Source organism: Equus caballus, chromosome 1 (genome assembly GCF_041296265.1).
Source record: "Equus caballus isolate H_3958 breed thoroughbred chromosome 1, TB-T2T, whole genome shotgun sequence".
NCBI lineage: Eukaryota > Metazoa > Chordata > Mammalia > Perissodactyla > Equidae > Equus > Equus caballus.
Window position 1 is genome coordinate 61,111,440 of NC_091684.1, and position 19,495 is coordinate 61,130,934.

Here is a 19,495-nt window from a genome sequence, read left to right on the forward strand (position 1 = left end):
ACTACAGAGACCCCAAAGACATGCACAGCTTCATGGAGACTCTTGAGCATCGCCTTCCCTCCCCCAAGCCTCAGCTGCCTGCTCTGGGAAATGGGCTGACTTGCTCAAATCACAGGATGTGACATCTGGTAAGGAATTCTGAGTTGCTCCAGACTGATGCTGTGTCAACAGCCTATTACCCGAGACTTGGCACTGCTGTGTGCCTGCCCTAGACAGCCAGGTGACTTTGCCCAGGCGGCTCAGGGTGGGGATGTTATAGTCGGGCTGGGGTGTGTGCTCCTTGCCCTCTAGAGTTCCCCTCGGGAGACCTGGGGGCAGCCTGGGACGAGGAGATTAGTTGCCAGGGAGCTTGGATGGACCAGTGGCTCGTTTTGCCACTTGACAGTGGGTGGGGACATTTCTCAAAGGCTCTTTTTTGCTGCAAACAATTGCATGGAGTCTGTCCCGCCCCTTCTGGCTCACTGAGCCACACACTGAGGGCAGGGGGATGGGGTGGGTAAATGGGGGTGGCTGGTGACGCCTCTGCCAACTGCAGCTAACAAGTGGCGGCTAGCTGACCAGGCAGGGCAGGCTGTGGTGACCCTGGGCGGGGGCAGCCAATGAGCTCCCAGGCTGCGGTGGCACCACCGGGCAGCCCGCCTGTCTTTGGCTGGAGCAGCAGCGGGAGGGGCCTCAGGCCGCCAGTCAGGGCCGCCGGGCCCTGTCTCTGGGAGGCCCCGGCAGATCTGCAGCTCCATTCACGGGAAGCTCTACTTGAGCTGCCACATTTTGAACTTTTCCAATCTCCTGGGAGAGGAGGGCTGGCTGTGGGGGCAGTGTGGGGAGGATGGCTGGCAAGACTGTGCAGCCAGTGATGGAAAGAAACTCAGAGAACTTTTCCCTTGCTCTGGACTTGGAGTGGGCTTGAGCTCCAGGCTGGGGAGAGGGGAGATTCTGAATCCTTTTGCTCACAGCAGGCCTCATGGGATGGAGGGAAGGAGCAGGGACGGGGGAAGGAGAGGTTGGTGATCATGGCTGGGGTTAGCTCCTAGGACTGGTGTCAGGGACCCCATCGTCCTGGCCTAATTGGGCCTTGCACCCCTACAGCCACCCAAGCCCCTGACCCTTTGCCTGGATAGTCAGCCTTGGAACACTTGTGGCCTAAGTGGCTGTCAGCGGGGACAAGGGGTGAGAGGAACATTCAGGCTTCTTGCCAAAAGCTCCTTGTGGCACAGGCTGGACAGTGTCAGCAGCAACAGGTGCTTGTGCCCACCCAGCCCCCTTGCTCAGTGAAGACCCACCACAGCCAATCACATAATAAACATATTTATAGATGTACAATTTCAGAATTCTAATTCACGAAATACAGCTTCTCAGGGGATCCTTTAGGATCTATGTTCTTATTGCACATGGCTCAGCCCGTCTAGGGACATCAACCGAGACCAGACGGTTGGGGTGGTGGAGGCAGAGCGCCAGGGCCACCGTGGGTGGGGCACTCTTGCCCATGTCCAGTTCTTGTCATCTCTCTGGGATGGGGTGGCCGCTTCATCACAGGGCAGGACCTTGTTCAAAAAACCAGATTTGACATTTCTTTACAAAGCTTTCCTTCCCAGCAAGAATCCTATTTGTGGGGGGACTTTTAAAAGAAAGAGCCAAGAGAGACTTTGGGAGGATGGTGATCACCTCCTGCCTGGCAGCTTGGGGAAGTAAGGCTTTGGAAGGTGGCAGGCTCAATGACACCCACCACCAGAGGAAAATTTGGGAAAGACGGTAATTCCAAAAGGCTCAGTATAAACTGTGGGAATAAATAAAACCTCCCTCCCCTCCCCCGACAGCAACTGCTGTTTTGAGAAAAATCCTCATTTGAAGGTGAGGATAAGAAAACTCTTCTGGTTCAGGTGCCTCCTTTGTCCACACGCAAGAGAAGGCTGGGTGGCATCAAGTCCATGAGGGGTGAAGACAGGTGCCCACAGGCACGGACTTTCTTCCCAAGTCGGCTGCTGCCCTGGGGTCCTGGGCACCACCCGGTTGACTCTTGGAGGAAGAGCCTTCTAGAGTCCTTGGTGCACGACTTAGGAAAAACCAGTGGCAACAATGGAGTTGTGCCCTGTGGCACCTATAAGGCAAAACTGACTTAGGGACTAAGGTGGGGAGGTGGTCAGGCTGAACATGGCCGCCCTCTCCAACCCTGCTGTTCTTTGTGGCAGGGGGTCACAGGGCTCCTGGGCACCAGGACAAAGAGCCCACCTGAGCTGGGCAAAGCTTGAGGTGGGTGGTCTCCCCTCTGCAGGCTGTCTGCGGCCTCTGCCAAGGCTCAGAGCTGACCTGGCCCTGGGGCACTTTCTCGCCCCACAGCCCACTCCCCTCCAGCTCAAACACAAACCTGGCCACTCAATCAAAGGTTTTCCACAGATTTACATTATCATGATTACTGCTGCCATCAAAAACAGGCTTGGGTTGAGGGGGACTTTAAAAGCTATGACCCGACTTTCCTTCCACTGTCAGCTACAGCTCAAGTCTTGTCTTTGAAGGACCAGGTTGCCTTCCTCAAACAGGCCACGTTTTTTAAAACAGGGAAGAAATCAGCTAAACAACTTAAACAAATCCCTGCATAGTTTAAAAAGTAGACTATATATATATATATATCTCTTTATATATGCTATTTACATATAAATAGATATATATATACATACACATGCATCTATAAATTACATTCTATGGAGACTTGTCTTTCCTCCTCCTCCTCTCTATCCTTGGCCAGCGCGCCTCTAACTGCCTTCCACTGAGAGGTGACTGGTGGTGGCTCCTGGGAGGAAGAAGAAAGGCAGTTGGGTGCCCCCTCCTCCAGCCCTTCCCACAGACGTTTGCTGCAAGTTTTACATTCTACTTTCGTTGCCATGGTTTCTGTATCCTAGGAGAGAGCCAGTGTGAAGCCTGAGCCTCTGCCAGCCTGGGAGGAGGGGAAGCAGCCCCAGGGCAGGTTTTCCTGTCTGTGTCCTAAGAGCTTTCTGCTTTTACTGGGCGAGAGAGAGGGCAGTTGTGTGTCGTTCGGCCTCCAATCCATTTTAATTTTTTTTCTTTTTATGTCTTTCCTTAAATATCCAGTCCATCACCTTGGCTCAGCGCATGTCACCAAAAATTCTCCAGGGATTTCATGGTCTGGGGAGGAGAGTGGTAACAGTTAGCTCAACGATCATGGGCCCGGAGCCTCCAGTTTAGCCCACCCAAACAAGCAAACTTCCTCACCCTGTCCTGCCCGCCTCAGCCCCACCTAGTCTCCCTCCTGCAGTCGGGTTCACTCTCCTGGAGGCGCTACAAATGGCCTCAAAGCAGAGTCTGTGGCTGGATCCGTGATGAGGGGACACAGGCAAAGGAAGGGTGGGCAGGGTACCAACACAAAAAAGAAGCTTGACGGGCTCTGCCAAACACTCCTCTGGGCTTGGTCCAAGCTGTCCCCTCCGGCAAATGCTGGGAACTGAGCCCACCTACCCACGTGCAGGGGTAAAGGAGGTAGGGAGACTGCCACCAGCAACTTTCAATTTTTCCCCATCCCTTCTGTGCTGAGGGCTCCGGGTTGGATCCTGAACTCAGGACCTTCTGTGCCCTTCCTCAGACCACAGGCGGGATGCCTCTGACTTCCAGGCTGCCAGGTGCAGTAGATTGGAGAGAGTGCTTCTGATCCCACCAGGGGGCTCTGGTCAGGGTGCACAGGCCCCCCCTGCCCATTGCTGGGCTGCCCATCCATCTTGTTCCACTTCCTCCTGCCTAGAAGGGCTCTTAGCTCACCCATTTCCACATAGTTCTTCCTCGTGTTGGGCAGGGAGCATGTGTGGGAACTATCTTGGGCCCAGCAATATTTGGTGGCCTAAATACCAGGGCACAGACAATATTCTGCAGTGACTTGATGGCTGGAGTACAGCAAGGAGGCACGAGCGGCTCTTAGCAGCAGCCTTGGTTCCCCTTTCTGCCTGGCTCTTGGGTACCACAGCCGCACAGCCAAGGAGAAGGGCAAGAATGGGTGGAGAGCAGCACTGGAGGGCTGAATCAGACCTTGGTTTCCAAGCACATCCCAGAGCTGCTGTCACCCTGCAGGCTGGAGGTCAGCCTGGGGACAAGGATTCTGTGCCATAATCACTAGACTCCCTCCTTCTCTCCCTCCCACCCTCCTCTGCCTCATGACTAGGGCCAGAACTGCCAGGAGTTGCAGGGCAGAGGAGGCCCTGGCTCATACTTGGACCTCGGTGGTGTGGCTGGCCCAGGACTATCCATGTAGGGAGGCCTGCACCTCTGATAGTCGGTTACAGCTCGGGGTGCCCATCTTCTGTGCTTTGTGGTACATATCTGTGTCGCCGAAGTAGCGGGCCCGGTACAGCAAGCCTTCCTCTGCAAAACAATGGGGCAGGGTTAGGGCATATCCCAAAGGCCGCTAAGCTGCCTGGCTGGCTGGTGGGGAGAGGTGGAGGGCAGTTACAGGCCTAGGAGCTGGGGCAGAGCTGGCTTCCCTTTAGAGAAGACTGGAGGAGCAAAGACTATGGTCCCAACCTAGGAGAGGGATAGAGGCCCCTTTCTGTAGAGTGTAGGTGAGGCCAGCCAAGGTGAGACCTGTCCTCCTGGTCAGACCTCCCCGGAGTCCCACAGATAGAGCTGGATGCCCAATCAGTGGGTGGCCAGGAGATCTGCTCCAGTCTCTCTCTACATACTCACCTCTGGCAGCCGAACGACAGGCTGACTACAGTGATTTAGGGGAACCTGGAGGAAATCCCCAGGTGCCCTGGCTCCTAGTTCCCGGGAAACAGGGGTGAGTCCAGCTCTTGGCTGGGAGGTGGCTGGCACAGGGCAGTGCCAGGTGCTGGGCCCGCAAATCACTGGGTGAACAGGGCTTTCTCTCTCCCTGCTCTCAAGCTTTGTCCCCAATACACACACTCACTCTGCTGCTTCTCCTTCCAGCAGTTGTTTCGGAGGTTGGCGATATAATCATCTTCCACATTCCGTTCAACCGTCTTGAGGCTGGAGCCTGTGTACTCCTCAGAGAAGGTGTCTGCCACGTAGTAGATTACCTTCAGGTGGTCAGTGACTCGCTTGTGGATGTGGCCCACCGACCTGGCCAGAAATTCACCAGGCACAAAGTGGGCACAGGTCCCCAGGCCCAGGGGGATGATGGGCCCCGACAGGAAGTGCCATACAGGTCACAGGAGGAACTGATTCCCTCCCAAACTAGAGCAGGAACTCGCACACTACCCGAAGTGAGGGTCTTGAGAAAAGGCACAGTGTACCTCCCGTACGAGTGGCCAGACTATGGCAAGCCCTTCCTCAGGCTCTCTGCTGACCACACTGTTACCCTGGGCCCACGGGGAGAAGCCCCTTTCTGAGAGGCCCTGGCCAGGGAAGAAGGGAGCCTGGAGTGGGTCTGGGCTCTGCCTCTGATGAGCTGAGGGACTTGAGCTCCCTGGGCCTCCCGTTCCTCATTCATGCCCCAAGGCAATCATGGCTGAGGGCCTGGCTGCCTATCCAGGAACTCCCAGTCTTGAGTTAGAGGCTTAGGAACAAAATGACAGGAAGGATTCCAAGGAATTGTATCCTTTTGGCTCTTGGATTCTATCTGCCAGCTCCAATCGCAGGCTCCGCAGGCTGTGGGAAGAGCCTCAACACACAGACAGGAGTCAGTGCTCTGGGGAGATAGCCCCTGCCTGCCCAGAGCTCCCTCTCATCTCTCCAGCTGCAGAGAAAAGGGCTGGCATCAGGCCACAGAGAGCCTGCGCCGGCTGGTGTGGGGCCGGTCGATGGACTCTGTCCCCTGCTGGCTGAGAGGGATGCTGCCAGGCTCCCAGCCAGAGCCAGGCAGCTTGGTGGCAGCAGAGGGCTTCTACCACCAACAGAAGCCAAACACCCACTATGTATCAGATGCTGTGCCAGGTGCTGGAAACAAATGAGAGGAGCTGACACTGTAAAAGGCCAAATAACTTGCCCAAGTTCACTATTGGCAGTTGAGACCATATATTCATTCAACAAACATTGTTGACAATTTCTAATGAGCCTAGCATTTTATGTGTATTACTCATTTAATTTTCACAAGCAAGTAGATGTTGTTATTCCCATTTTATAGATGAGGAAACCAATGCTCAGAGAAGTTATGTAACTTGTCCAGGGTCACACAGCGGCTTAGATAGTAGAGGAGCTGGGATTCAAAGTCACCCTTGCTCTGTCTGACTCTAGAGCCCCTGCTCTATGGCCCCAGGGCCTCCAACCAGAACAGGGGAGCAGAAGTTCATGTCCCAAGGTAAGCAGAGAAGATGGGGGGGCGAGTATCATGAAGCCTGTGAAATCATATGCAAAATTGTGTACATGTGCAGTGTTCTAGGGAAAAGATCTACAGTTTTCATTGCATTTTCTTAGGGGACTGTGTTCCTAAAAAGATCAAGAACTTCAGCTCAACAGAGAAGTATATTTTCTTGATTCTAATCCAGTTTTCTGCATGTGATCAAGAAACTGCAGGATGGGAAGGTAGGCCCCCGATGGGGGCTGAGACTCCAGAGCCCCCATCTGCCCACCACTGGCCTCACCCCCAGCTGAAGGTACTCACGGCCTCGGGCTCAGACTGTAGGGTGGACTGGAGACCATGAGTTGGCTGAGAGCTGACACGAGGATCAGGATGAGGATGGGCATCAGCTGGACAAACACCCCCAGCCCGCCCTGGAGAGAAGAGCCAATGGTCACTCAAGCTGGACCTGGGTGGGGGTGTGGCAGGTGCCACCTAAACAGCCCATAACACCCTTCTCTCCCCTACCCTCCCATAGGTCCCCAAAATACAGAAGCTCCTCCACCTGCCAGCTTCCCCAGATAAAAACAAAATAGCAATTGGTGTTAAATACAGGAGGAAAGTGGGTACATGCATTTACTTGTGAGAGAAGACCAAAATAATGAGCAAAAGTGGCTGCCTCCAGGAGCCTGGGGGACGGGGCTGGAGGGAACTTTCACTCTACACAACTTCTAGAGTTTTGGACCATACAAGTATGTCACCAACTTAAAAACTGCCAGGTTAAAAAATTATAAATGAAAAGAAATTTATTCACTGTGTTATAATTTGCGATTAAAAAAACTCTTCTGTATGTTAAATACCCACAAAATAAAAGTTTTAAAAAATGAATAAAAACAGAAGGCCACACTGTTAGAGCAGGAGGGAATCCCTCCGTCTGCCATAATTTTAAATGCTCCGCAGTTGTCTACAGTATTTTAATTTTAGCCAGCTGGCTGTTCTTTAATCTGTGGCATTCAACATGTGTTCAAACATTGTTTTGTTATAGCTTTTGTAAACAGATTTTAAGAACGCAGAAAAGAAGAAGAGTCAGCACCTATGTTGTCATCCTTTACAATTCTCCCATGAAGTTTCACTGTCCATCGCTTGGAAGATGTCACTCTGGCCTTATGAACAAATGGATTGCATAAAGGCCATTCACACGGGAACCTGTCTTTAGTGGAGAAGCTTCTGCAATGTATTTCCCAGCAGAGACCATCTAATCGCCACACCTTCCTGTGGGCAATGTGGAGTGTGGCTCCCTCTGGTGTCGCTCAGCAGAATGGCAAGGGCGCTCTCCCTGGCTGAGAGCTATCGGGCACTGCTCGTTCCAGGATAGATAGCTGGGGATGTCACTCCCACCTCCAGTAGCCCTGCACCCTGGGGTGGGGCCGGGCACCCTCCCCGTGCTCTCCCCAGTGCCTTCCTCACTCACGTCACCCTGGTTCTCCCTGCGGTCCTGCCTTTGCTGGTAGGTATAGCGCATGCGGCCGTTGCTGTAGACATGGACATTACCTGGAGGTCAGAGGGACTGAGTCAGGAGTGGGGCTGCTGGGAAAGAGAGAGGCTGACTCCAGTCTCCCACCACACTCCAGGGAGACATGGCTGTGGGGAGAGCGGGCGAACTTACTAGACGGAAAGCCACCGCCAAAGAACATGTTGAAGAGGTCTTCAGGGGAGATGTCAGCCTCAAAGCCACGGTGGAAGTCCCCATGCCCATGGCCGTGCCGGGCTGCTTGGCTCTTGTCATCACCGAACTGGTCATACTGCTTCCTTTTCTCTGGATTGCTAAGTACTGCATACGCTGTGCCAATGGCTGGAAAGGAGGTCAAAAGGTCAGGCCTGAAGATGCTGGGGGTGAAGCGGAGGCTCCCATCCAGCCAAGAGCTCACTTCCTCCGGATACTTAAGTGGTGTGTTAGGCGGCAGGAGTCCTTGGGGTCAGTGGGCAGTCTGTTGTTGGGCGAGTGTGGGGAGGGGGGCATGCAGGAATACCCCTAAGTGAGTCTGGGAAGCCTGGGCTGGGTGGAGGGTTAAGACTCAGGCTCCTCACTCTCCACCTTGTGACAATGGTCCAGCTTTTTCTATGCGCCAGGCACTTTACGGGCATTATCTTATTTGCTCCTAACAGCAACCCCATCTCCATTTTACCAATGAGAAAATTGAGGCTCAGAGAGGTTAAGTGTAAGATCACACAGCTCTGGTGTGGCAGAGCCATGGATCAAACCCAGGTGTGTCTTGCTTCAAGTTTGTTCTCTAACTTCATGAAAACCACCAACCCCCGCTCCTGATTCTTCTCTCTTGAGGTGCCCAGTGGGATGGGGATCCCTTTCTGGAGGCTGTGTAGTCTTGAAGTCATGGTGTGACAGAGGGGCCGAACAGACGTATGCTTCCTTGTTGTAAACTGGAAAGCAGCAGGAACTGCTGGGAAGGGCAAATCCCAGTGTTTAGTTGAGATTGCTCCAGTGCTGTAGTGTGGCCTGGAGAGCCCTGGCCTCCATGTGGTCCAGGACCCAGCTGATGTTCCCCTGCCTGGTCCCGGGGCCTTTCCTTTAGAGCCCCCAGGTAGGAAGCCTGTGCCTCCAAGGACCCCGGACCTGGGCCCTTCTCAGTGTCCTGCTCCTTCTTAAGTGGCCCACTCTCTTGAAAGAGTGGGTCTAAGCTGCATCTGCTTCAGAACCTGCAACCACCGGGAATAAGGAGACTCCCCGACCTCCTCCCATTCTGACCAGGCCCCAAGGCCAGATCCAGCTTCTCAGTGTCTGCTGGGATAGGCTGTAGGAGAGGTCAGGTGGAGCAACACTAACCATGGCCACCTTGCCTCCCTACTCCCATTCTCCTTCTCTCTGGGGCTGGCTGACAGGCAGCAGTCGGGGATGATGCCTGCAGACCACCCCAAGCAGGACCAACCCCAAGCAGCCTGGGATGGAGCACCTGGCGCAAGCCCTGGGAGACAGCACACCAGGTCTTTGGGTCTGCTCTGCCATAGGCTCCTCACCTGGCTATGGTCACAGCCCCAGTACTACACAGCACCCCTCCTGGACCAGGTGGGGCTAGTCGCCATGCTGTCTCAGAGGGAGGTGAGCCTAAGACTTTGAAGGTCTCGAGGAGTACAAGGTGGGCATAAGAGAAGAGATGTCTGGGAGAAATGTGGGATTACAGTGCCCAGCAACACCGAGCTGGCAGAGTCGGTAACACGTATGCCTGATGGGGTCAATGAAAATATAAAGGATTAAAGGGCAGCTTATGATTTCACCCAGAACTGAAGCACCCATCCCAGAACCAGTGGATCCTAAGGCCAGAGAGACTGCCATGCCCCCCACTGCAGGCCCTGGTGGTGTATTTATGTGTATGATGTGTGAGTGTGTGTTGCATGTGTTTGTGTTACATGTGAGTGTGTGGGGTGATGGAATGTGTGAATGTGTGTGTGTGCGTGGTGTGTGTGTTTGAGTGGTGTGTGAGTGTGGGTTTAGGTAGGGTTGGCAATGGCTTCTGCTGCGGAGGAACCCACCAGACCAGAGGCCACTGACCTGGGGCTGCCCTGCCCCTCAGCACAGGAAAACTGTTACTGAGATCCCAAGATGGGGAAGTGCATATGGGTGATCAGGAGGCCTGCTTCTGACCTCCAATCACTGTGTGACACTGGAGAAGCCGTCGGTCTTCTCTCACCTCAGCTCCCTTCTTGTAATCCCTGGGGAACAAGGAGGAAGGAGGAAGGAGGAAGGGGAGGCAGAAGTAGCATTATCTGAGCTCTAACAGACTCTGTATGGTTAGGGGTGGCTACTAGGACCTTATTCCTAGGAAGCAGGTCCTGAGCCCATGGGACTTGGGTCCAAGGCCACCTCCTGGAAAAGCTATCTTGGCCCCTTATTCCTTCCCAAGGACAAGAGACAAAAACACCAAAACACTGGGAAACTAGGGCTGGCTCACCTTTGAAAGCTTCAGTGGCGCCAGGTGCGTGGTTCTTGTCTGGGTGGAATTTGAGGGCCAGTTTGCGGTAGGCCTTCTTCAGGTCCTCATCTGAGGCCCCTCTGCTCACTCCCAGGATCTCGTAGTAATCTTTACATTGCTTGACCCTGGGGGAGAGAGAAGAGCGTGGTGGGGAAGCTCTCCATGGGCCCCGGGCGGTGAGGCGAGGTGGGCAAGGAACAAGCAGCGTGGGCACAGCTCTGAGCAGGCTCAAGGGGACCAGCAGGGCATGGCTGACAGCTCCTCCAGGTCAGCTGTCAGACGCTGGGGACAAGGGAACCTCAATAAGGTCTGACTGGGACGGGGAGCTCGGCAGGGCCCAGTGGAAAAACCAAGAATATATGTAGGATTTAAGACGGGGCTGCTGCTGTTTTCGCCAGGCCAGGAACCGTTTCCCTTTGCCAACAGCACCCTCACTAGAGGCAACCTCAGAAGGACTGTCAATGTCTGTCAAGCAGGGACCTCTGCCCAAGGGCAGGTGTGTCCTAAGCTCGGCCAGCTGGAGTCAGATTGCTCCTGGCAATCTGAGTCTTGAGTAGTAACAAAAGGCCAGAAACGGCAGGTGTCTGCTCACCCCATCACAGGGCCTTGAAGACCTCCTGATTCTTGGCCTTTTCCAGGCTTTCCCAGTCCCCACAATCAGTTTCTATTGCCTACGACTAATGGGCTTGTCTGGTCAAAACCCTGTCTGGTCAGAAAAATGCCAATTTGGCTCATGCTTTTATGGCAAATTAGTCATGCTAGGTCACACACACAGGCTGAACCCCAGTCCTGAAGCTTGCTAGTGTCTCCACTAGCAGTCATGTGGGGATGACCTTGGCGGGATTCCTGAGGCAAGCTGGTGGGGAGACTAGGGGAGAAATGACAGCCAAGATTTCTCCTGAGAAGCCATCTGCACTGATCAGCCTGGTAGTGAGCTGTTCGGTGCAGGGCCTGCCCAAGCCTTGGAGGGATAACTGTCTCCTGTCTCCACTCTGTCCCCCACATACTCTGCTTTCAAAGGGTCTTTGTTGGGGGTGGGGGTGTGGGTTGGGGGAGAATCTGGAGGGGGAGACCAGGCTCCGTCTCTGCCTGACAAACAGAGCTGTGTGAAGAGGGTGGGGCCTGTCCAGCCAGCAGTGGAGGAAGCAGGCGGTGTCAGCATTTCCAGCCTCTGCTGTGGGTTGTCTTGGCGGGAGGGGCCCGTGGAGCCCTGACTCCCACACTATTCCAGGGCGTGGTGGGACACAAGGAGAAGGTACGATAAGCCCTATCACTTGGACCATCTCCATCTTCAAGAGCATCCCAGGGCCCATCCAGACCACAGCAGATGTGAGCTGGAGGACGCGTTGTGGGAGGCCTTCTCTAGACTTGAAAACTTCCCAGCAGCACCAGCTCTGGCCCAGCCCTCTACCTTTTCACCGCTGCTACTTGTTCCGCAGTGTAGCCTTTGGTGCTCTCTCCTCCTCCAGCTTCACCATTGGCCGAGGGGGCATCGGCTCCACCTGCTTTCCTATGGGTCGTACGGGTTGCGTCTGTGGGTTGGGGTTGGTCACTGGCAGACTGTGGTTTCTGGTTGAGAGACTCGATCAGGGCTGTGCAAGGGAAGGAAACCGTTCAGGGCTCCTGCTCCAGCAAGGCCACTGCCTGGCCCTGGGAGAAGCCAGGGCTCCCCGCATCCCACACGCTGCTTCTCCCAGCAAAGCCACTAGCTCCTTCCCTGACTTGGGCCTGTCGGGGGTTAGTGGGATAGTCGCCTGCTTGCTTAGGATCCACAGTTCTCAGGAGTTGGCAAGGTACAGGTAATTTAAACTCAGTATAAAAACAAACTATTAACACTTCAGGTTTTTAAAATCCCAAAGTAGTGCATTCAGCAAATATCTTCTGTTGAGTGCAGAAGTGGGTGAAGCGCTCTGCAATGAAGACCCCACTCAGCAGGACCATCTGATTTAGCCGGGATTGGTCTGGCAGACTTCCTGGAAGCCTTGGCTTAGCTGTGAAGAGGAACAAGGGCAATGAGTTTGCCCCAGAGGACCAGGGATGGTGAGAGACTCAGAATAAACATCTGCTGTGCTCACTACTTGCTATTTTTTTACATCTTTCAAATGGCTGGTCATGTCAAATGTCCTACTTCAGTGTCTGGAGTCTATATGGGGTATTAACTATCACCCTCAGACAGGGTCATGGTTATTCAAACTCAAGTCCTTGTTTCTTGCTGACTCAATAAGGAAGGGCCCAAATCTCCGGCAGATGTCCCCTGTGACCATTTATTATAGGCATAAAATCAGTTCCTAACCCCTCAGTCATGCCTAGGGTACAGTGCCTGGGAAACCAGGCATCTGGACCACAGTAGTGATCCAGGACATGTCTGTGCTGAGGAAGGACAGCAGCACAGCCCGGCTGGTCCCCAGCTTCCTTCAAACTTGCCAGGTGCTTGATGGCTCAAGGTACTGTGCTGGGTGTCAGACATGCTCTACTGCGACACACCTGGGTCTTACCCAAAGGGCCTGGAGCAGGGCTTGCTGGGAGTAGAGCACTGGGGCTCAAGTGGACCACTGTGCTTTGAGCCACTCCTGTGATAACTGCAGTAAACTCACACAATCTCACTGAATCAGCAGCTGGGAAATCCCAACAGGAGCTGACAGTTGAGCTTGCCCTGCATGAGGACGGTGGAGGAGCTCCTGTAGCAAACCCTGTGAGGGCGCTTAAAGAGAAGCAATAGTAATGAGTGCTCACTATGTGTTAGGCAGGCCTGGACACCGTGCTCTGCATGTATTAGCTCATTTAATCCTGATGATGGCCTTAGAGGTAGGACTTATTACCTCCATCCCCATCATAAGGAAGGAGCTGTATGTTTGATCAACTTGCCTGTGGCTGCACAACCCCAGGATGTCCAGATCCCGGAAGCACACTCTAAAGTACGCTGCTCTCCCAGACCACACGAGTCTGGCAGGGGGAGCCCCTTCCAGTACAGTCATTACAAGTACAGAAGAGAAGTTAAATTCAGAAAGACCCAGGTTTCAAATCTCAGCTCAGCCACTTCCTTACAGTGTGACCCTAGCCGATCTGTAAAATATCTCTGAATCTCAGTTTCCTCACAATGGGCATATGAGGATAAAATGAGATAATGTGTGTAAGTACCTGGCACACAGACTGACATACAGTAAAAGTTCAAAATGAGCAGCTGCTAACAGTATGACCTGGGCTGATGAACTGGCTGGCCCAAAGGGTGAGGGGACCCAAGATGATGGGGGCTGAGGAGCTCCAGGGCTCAGGAAGGCCAAGTCTCAGCACGCCGCAGGCCCTGGACCCAGTTGTAACTATGAGATTTCAGGCCATTTCAGACTCCAGGTCCATGCCAGGCACCAAGGGAATGTGAAAGGAAGAAACCAACAGATGAAGAGATGCAGATCAAGCTGGGACAGAGGGAGAAGCTGTTTTGCTGGTTTCCTAGGGCATTTATAGAAGTTGTTTATTTCAATTTCCCTGGAAGGCCCAGTGGCCCAGGCTGAGCTAACATACCCTAAGGACAACATGACCAGCTATTCCATTGCCATAGATACACAGGCACATCATCCAGGATGTGATGGACTCTCTCCAGTAACTCTCAGGGCAGATTCTGGAAGATTTTCAGGGCAGTTACATGGAGTCAGCCACTCTAATTTCCCTACAATGCAGAGAGAGAGCCCAAAGGGGAATGGATGTGCTCTGGGTCACTCAGAAGGTTCCTACTTGAGTTGGCAATTCAAGATTTCTGGTTGCTGACAAGTAAGTCTCTTGGGGCCTGGACACCCTCTCCACCAGGCCCACGGGATGTGACCGCCTCATCCTGACTCATTGTTACATCTCTCATGGCACAGTGGCTGACAGGCAAATGTCACAAGAGTAGGAGACAGAATAGCTTAATGCGGCTCTGGAGTTACACAGACATCGCTGGGGTCAATCCTGACTCTGCCCCCTCCTAGTAAAGCTGGCAGACATTTAAAAAGAAGGAAATCGAAGGAAGAGACCAAAGCTGGTGTGGGAGAGGTGGCAACTGAGGTAGCAGTGAGAGCATGTCTATGGCCAAAGCCACGAGGGGCGGCCCCTCCTCAAACCCAGACTGGAGGGTCAGACTGCCTGGGTTCAAACCTGGCTCTGCCTGTTGCTAGCAGAGTCATCTTGGACAAGTCAACTTGGCTTCTCCATGTAAAACTGTGTCTCCCTCAAGAGAGCTGAAAGAGTAAACGAGTGAAGGCATATAAAGGACTTAGCACAGTGCCTAGCAAATAGTGTTATCTGTTACTGTTACTCTATTTCCAGGCTCTCTCTATGTACCTGCAGTGCTCAAAGTGAGTCAGGACAGGGAGGCTGGAGTAGGGAAAGGGCCTGGGGGTGGAGCTAGACAGTTGGGCTCCTTTGTTAATTAGCCATGTGGCCTTGTCAAGTTATTGAATTCCTCAGTGAAGACATGATCCCTGTCCTCACAGGGTTCTTCTGAGTGGTAAATAAGATTCAGTGAGATAAGGTGAATGGAGGGATTGAGTACACAGTGGGCCTCATAAAGTCTGACTGACTTAAAGGGACAGTCCCATCCCAGACCTTGCCAATACTAGAACATCTCTCACTCCTAGATCTTGAATGTCACAATCTCCCGGCAACCAATCTTCCCCCCTCCCATGTACTGGCCTTCTTAGCTTGGCCTTCCTGACTTAGCCTGGATCCCAGAGCCAGCCATTTCATGGAACCTTAGGCAGCCTTTGACATGGACCTGGAGTCTGGAATGGCCTGAAATCTCACGGTTACAACTGGGTCCGAGGCCTGCAGAGTGCTGAGACTTGGCCCTCTTAAGCCTTGGAGCTCCCTGGCCCCCACCACCTTGGGTCCTCCCACCTCCCCACCAAGCCTGCTGCTGTGGCCAGCCAGTTCATCAACCCAGGTTATGATATTAGCAGCTACGCGTTCTGAACTCTATGTCAGTCTCTTCTGCCATGTGCTATTAAAGAATCTTAGGCAGCCAACCTGACCTCCGTGGCCAACCCTCTCTTTGTATGCTTGGGAAACTGAGGCCTACAGATGTTCTCATCGGCTCCCTGGAAAACCTGGTACTTTCCACTATTGTTGCTAAGCCCCAGGCAAAGCCAATGGCTACCAAGCTGCCAGGAGCTGAACAGAAAATCCCAGAAAGGGACTGACTGGCTTCACTACCCCTGCCCTGTGACTTCCCAGCACAGGGCCCAGCTACTGCTCCACATTATAACTGTCCAGCCCTTGGTGCCTCCCCATCCCACATCCTGCAGCACAAGTTTTAAGTCCCCTCACATCCTTTGTACTGTGAGGTTCCTCAACACTTTAAGGCTTCTCTGAGCCTCCATTCACCCCTAATTCTCCCCTCTGTCTGTCGTTCCATTTCTCCAAGACCAATCCTCCACCCACGCTCTTGATCCTTCCCCTTGCATTTCTTGAATTGTCCTTTTCCCAGGAGGCCTGTGCAGCAACTGACAGTGCTGCTTACTACCTCCTTGACACACTGCTCCATGGCTACCCAGCCACTGCCCTCTCCTGGGACTGCCTCTTCCTGCTGTTGCTCCATCTCAGTCTGTTGCTTCCTCTGTCTTTGCCCATTGGCTAAGGGCAGCTGTGGCCCATGGTTGTGCCTGCAGCATCCTCTCCTACATGTTTCACACTTTCCCACAGTGACCTCAGCCAGGCACAACTCCAATGAGCTCCATCAGACTGAAGTTATCAGACTTTCAGCTGGAACCTCCAAGCTGACAGCTTCTTTGGAACAACCCACCAGCACCTTGTGCTCTGCCCATCTGTTCCTACCCAAGTTCTTCAGCCTTGGTTTCTTCCTGGTCACACACGCTTAGATTCTGAGTCCCCATTTTTCCTCAGCATCACTCTCTCACAGAGGGCCTGGTACTACTTCCTCTCCAATGACTTCATCCTCATCCCTATTGCCTTATGTCAGGCCCTCATAACTCCTAACCTACTCAACGGGATTATCTCCCAACTAGTTTCTGCCTTGAGTCTCTCTTCCCTCTCATTAACCCTTCATGATATTCTCTTTTAAGAACATTACCCTTATCTTATCCCAAACTTCAACGGTTTTTTTCACTAACTACAGAATAAAGTAAAAATATCACTGTCCGGCAGGAAAAGATTTCCACAATCTGGCCCCATTCTACTTTCCAACCTTAATCCTCTCTATACTCAAATTACCACCTCCACAGCCTCCAAATCTTGCTACACTCAATCCCTTCCCCCAAACCTCTTACAGCTTTCAGCCTCCAGGTCTTTTTCCCAGTATGCCCTTCTCTGAGACTCTTACCTTCCTGGGAAGTGCAGTTCAAATGCTGTCTCCTGTCTCACTCCCTGAAGGCTTCCCTCACTGTGACCTACCATTATTTTTATGTCCTTGCTACAGCACTCACTATACCGCCAATAATTTAATGTTGAGGAGATTATCCTCCATGCTCCCTACCCTCAGCACTTCCCTCCACCTCACCAGACTGTGAACCCATGGGGGGCAGGGACTGGATTTTTCACATCAATCCTTAAGTCCTCAGCATCTAACACTGTGCTTAATTTTTATTTAATCACAGTTATTGTTTTATGGCTTGCAATATTATTTTTACTGTAACTTTGTCTCCTTCACTAGACCGTAAGCTCCTCGACATGAAGGATCATGTCTTACCAATCCTGCTATACCACTTAGCGCCAAGCAGAGGACTTTGCAAACAAAACAAAACAAAAAGTGTTGCATTGAATGAGCATCTGGAATGAGCGCAAACCTCAAATATCAAGTGTAGACAGTTACCTAATATTTTTTTAACCAAGATTTCCCTATCCCAGGCCTAAATTAACCCCAGGTCCTTGTCAGCTCAGTGCAGGGCTGCAGATGGCACAAGGTGGGAAGTTTACAGAGAGGCAATGAGACCTATACTCGTTCTAGAACAACGCGAATATGACAAATATGCAGCAGGTGACTCCTCTGCCTGAGCAAATTCCAGTGCTTGAGTCCCAGGAAGGACATCTGTCCAAGCCCTTGAACTGCCCCAGGAGGCCTGCTGACAGGAAGATCTCCACAGGCCACGTTGTTACCACCCTTTTTTGGCTACCTGCTCCTGAGCCTCCCGAAGGATCAGAGTCAGACAGAATTCTGAGAGCTGGAAGTCCTCCACCCTACCAAGCCCCCCTCTTACAGAGTGTGATTTATTTCATAAAGCAGCTCCTTGAGCAGGTTATCTCAGGAGTTCTGGCAAATACAGACTGAAACCCTCTCCAAGAGAAGGCAAATAGGCCAAAGATCAACCTGCAGAGTCAGGAGAGAGGAAAATCCAGGTATTCTAGGCCGCCTCTTTCGCCAGTGTTCCCCTTGTTGATTTCACAATGTGGGCAAGGAAGGTTAGGAGGCTGACTGCTACTCTTCAACTTCATTTCATTCCTTTCATAAATATTATAGAATCACAGAACTTTCCAATTTCTAGCTGTGTAATCTTGGGCAAGTCCCATGCCTCTGAATACTTCCTCATCTACGGACAAAGATAACGATCTTTGCTCTTCCTCCCTGATACAGGCTCAAGTTAGAAAATGCATTAGAAAGAGCTTTCTAAACTGAAAACGCTTATGGGTATTATTGTTATTCACATTATCTGTGCCCTCAATATTCCAGATGAGGAAATCCAAGCTCAGAAACATCACATGAGTCAGGACGAGAACCCAGGTGTTCTGATTCTGAGTACCTGCTATATGCCAGACAGTTTACTAAGTGGTAATTGCAGGCACAAACTCTGTATCTTTTTTTTTTTTTTTGTGAGGAAGATTAGCCCTGAGCTAACTGCTGCCAATCCTCCTCTTTTTTCTGAGGAAGACCGGCCCTGAGCTAACATCCATGCCCATCTTCCTCTACTTTATATGCGGGATGCCTACCACAGCATGGCTTGCCAAGCGGTGCCACGTCCGCACCCGGGATCTGAACCGGCAATTCCCAGGCCGCTGAAGCGGAATGTGGGCACTTAACGCTGCGCCACCAGGCCGGCCCCAAACTCTGTATCTTTAGTGGACTACCTCTTTCCCCTCTCCAGTTTGGATTGAAAAACTTCTTTGAAGATTTAGGTTAAAGAAAAAAAGGGTTCCTGGGTAGAGCGGGATGATGAGTAGTAGAGACAACCTTACTATTCCCTCCCCGGTTTGGCAGCCTCAGTCCAGGGCCGCCGAGCAGCCTGGTGCTGTCCAGCCGTCCATATGGCCGGCCACTGATGGACTCTTGGGGGCGAGGGTGGGTGGGGGTGGCTGAGGCCAGCGTCTCCAAGGCCATAAGCTCTGAATCTCAGAAGCGGGTGAAGAGGATCCAGGAGCGAGTGAGGAGCCCGGTCTCAAGACAGACCGTCCAAGGTGGTGGTGTGGAACGGGGGAAAAGACAGGCTCTAGTTTTGGGAAGGTGGTCCCTGGTCCTTGTCCTGAGACGTGCGAGGGAGTGAAGATATGGAGACGCCTTTCCAAGCCGTCCAAAGGTCAAAAATCTTTCCCTCTCTAGAACCCACTCCCTCCGTCAGATGAGTTATGTTTATTTTCCTTAACTATAATATTTCCCAGGCCGGCTACTGGACCACCGAATGGCCCCTTGGGAAAAGTAGTTCGATTTCGCTTCCAGGTAAGCTCCTTTCGTCCCGTCTGCCAGCGCCTCTCATTCTTGGGAACTCCAAATCTCAGAGGGTTCCGCAAGTACCCGGAAAACTGGAAATCGTGGTCGCCCCTGTCGTCAGGCGTCCAGCATTCCAGGAGGGGCGTGGGAGCGAAAGACTACACCTCCCAGCGACCACCGCGCGTCTCAGTGCGCAGGCGTAGCCGCGCCTCGCCACCCCTCCCCCTCCTTCAACTGCTCCCGTCGGTCCGTTCCCGTATTCCCCCCATCAGTTCCAACGTCCCTTCTGTCTCTCCGGCACCTCACACTCACTGCGAACTCGCTGCGTCGGGTACAGCCGTTGCGCCTTCTCCAAGAAGCGGAGCGCCCGCTCGGGCTGGCTGCTCTGGATGGCCTTGAGGGCGATGCTAATACAGCGCTCGGCTTCATCTTTGTTGGATTCCATGGCGGAACCAGAGCGCGGAACCAGGGAGGGGGAGGCCGGGCGAGCGAAGGGCTGCGCCAGCGGCCGGCGCGTCGCGGGCAGGCGGGCGCAGAATGATGACATAAACCCTTCGCCCCTCCTTTTCCGAGTTTTGAGTGAGATTCGAGCGAGGGCGGAAGCGCTACCGTATGTCTTCGAAGACGGGGACGTATAAGAGAGGTGTT

At 52.9% G+C, this 19,495-nt stretch overlaps 1 protein-coding gene across 6 annotated transcripts; it reads right to left on the reverse strand.

The window, feature by feature from the left end:
* Positions 1-1,289: 1,289 nt before the first annotated feature.
* DNAJB12 (DnaJ heat shock protein family (Hsp40) member B12) lies at positions 1,290-19,410 on the reverse strand. 6 transcript variants are annotated; one of them, XR_011423148.1, is made up of 10 exons: positions 19,160-19,387; positions 11,633-11,813; positions 10,201-10,346; positions 7,902-8,087; positions 7,707-7,786; positions 6,560-6,669; positions 4,907-5,079; positions 4,217-4,362; positions 3,093-3,138; positions 1,290-1,541 (listed from the first exon to the last, which is right to left on the reverse strand). XR_011423148.1 is itself a non-coding variant. In XM_023644837.2 (10 exons), the coding sequence occupies exons 1-9, from the start codon at positions 19,290-19,292 to the stop codon at positions 3,109-3,111; spliced, it is 1,137 nt and encodes a 378-aa protein (XP_023500605.2). In that variant the 5' UTR covers positions 19,293-19,389; the 3' UTR covers positions 1,290-1,541; positions 3,093-3,108. The 6 variants fall into 6 exon arrangements, 4 of the variants coding, with proteins under 4 accessions (XP_023500605.2, XP_070083087.1, XP_070083077.1 ...); XR_011423145.1 differs by having other exon boundaries at positions 4,211-4,362; XM_023644837.2 differs by having other exon boundaries at positions 4,265-4,362; positions 19,160-19,389.
* Positions 19,411-19,495: the final 85 nt, after the last annotated feature.

Excerpts from the sequence above, each read along its gene's own strand:
- DNAJB12 (XM_070226976.1), bottom strand. The coding sequence starts at position 19,394 with ATGTCATCATTCTGCGCCCGCCTGCCCGCGACGCGCCGGCCGCTGGCG. Across the intron at positions 11,814-19,159 it reads CCCGACGCAGCGAGTTCGCA|CCCTGATCGAGTCTCTCAAC; the intron begins GTGAGTGTGAGG and ends TCCCTTGCACAG. Across the intron at positions 4,363-4,906 it reads CTGGAAGGAGAAGCAGCAGA|AGGAAGGCTTGCTGTACCGG; the intron begins GTGAGTGTGTGT and ends ATTGTTTTGCAG.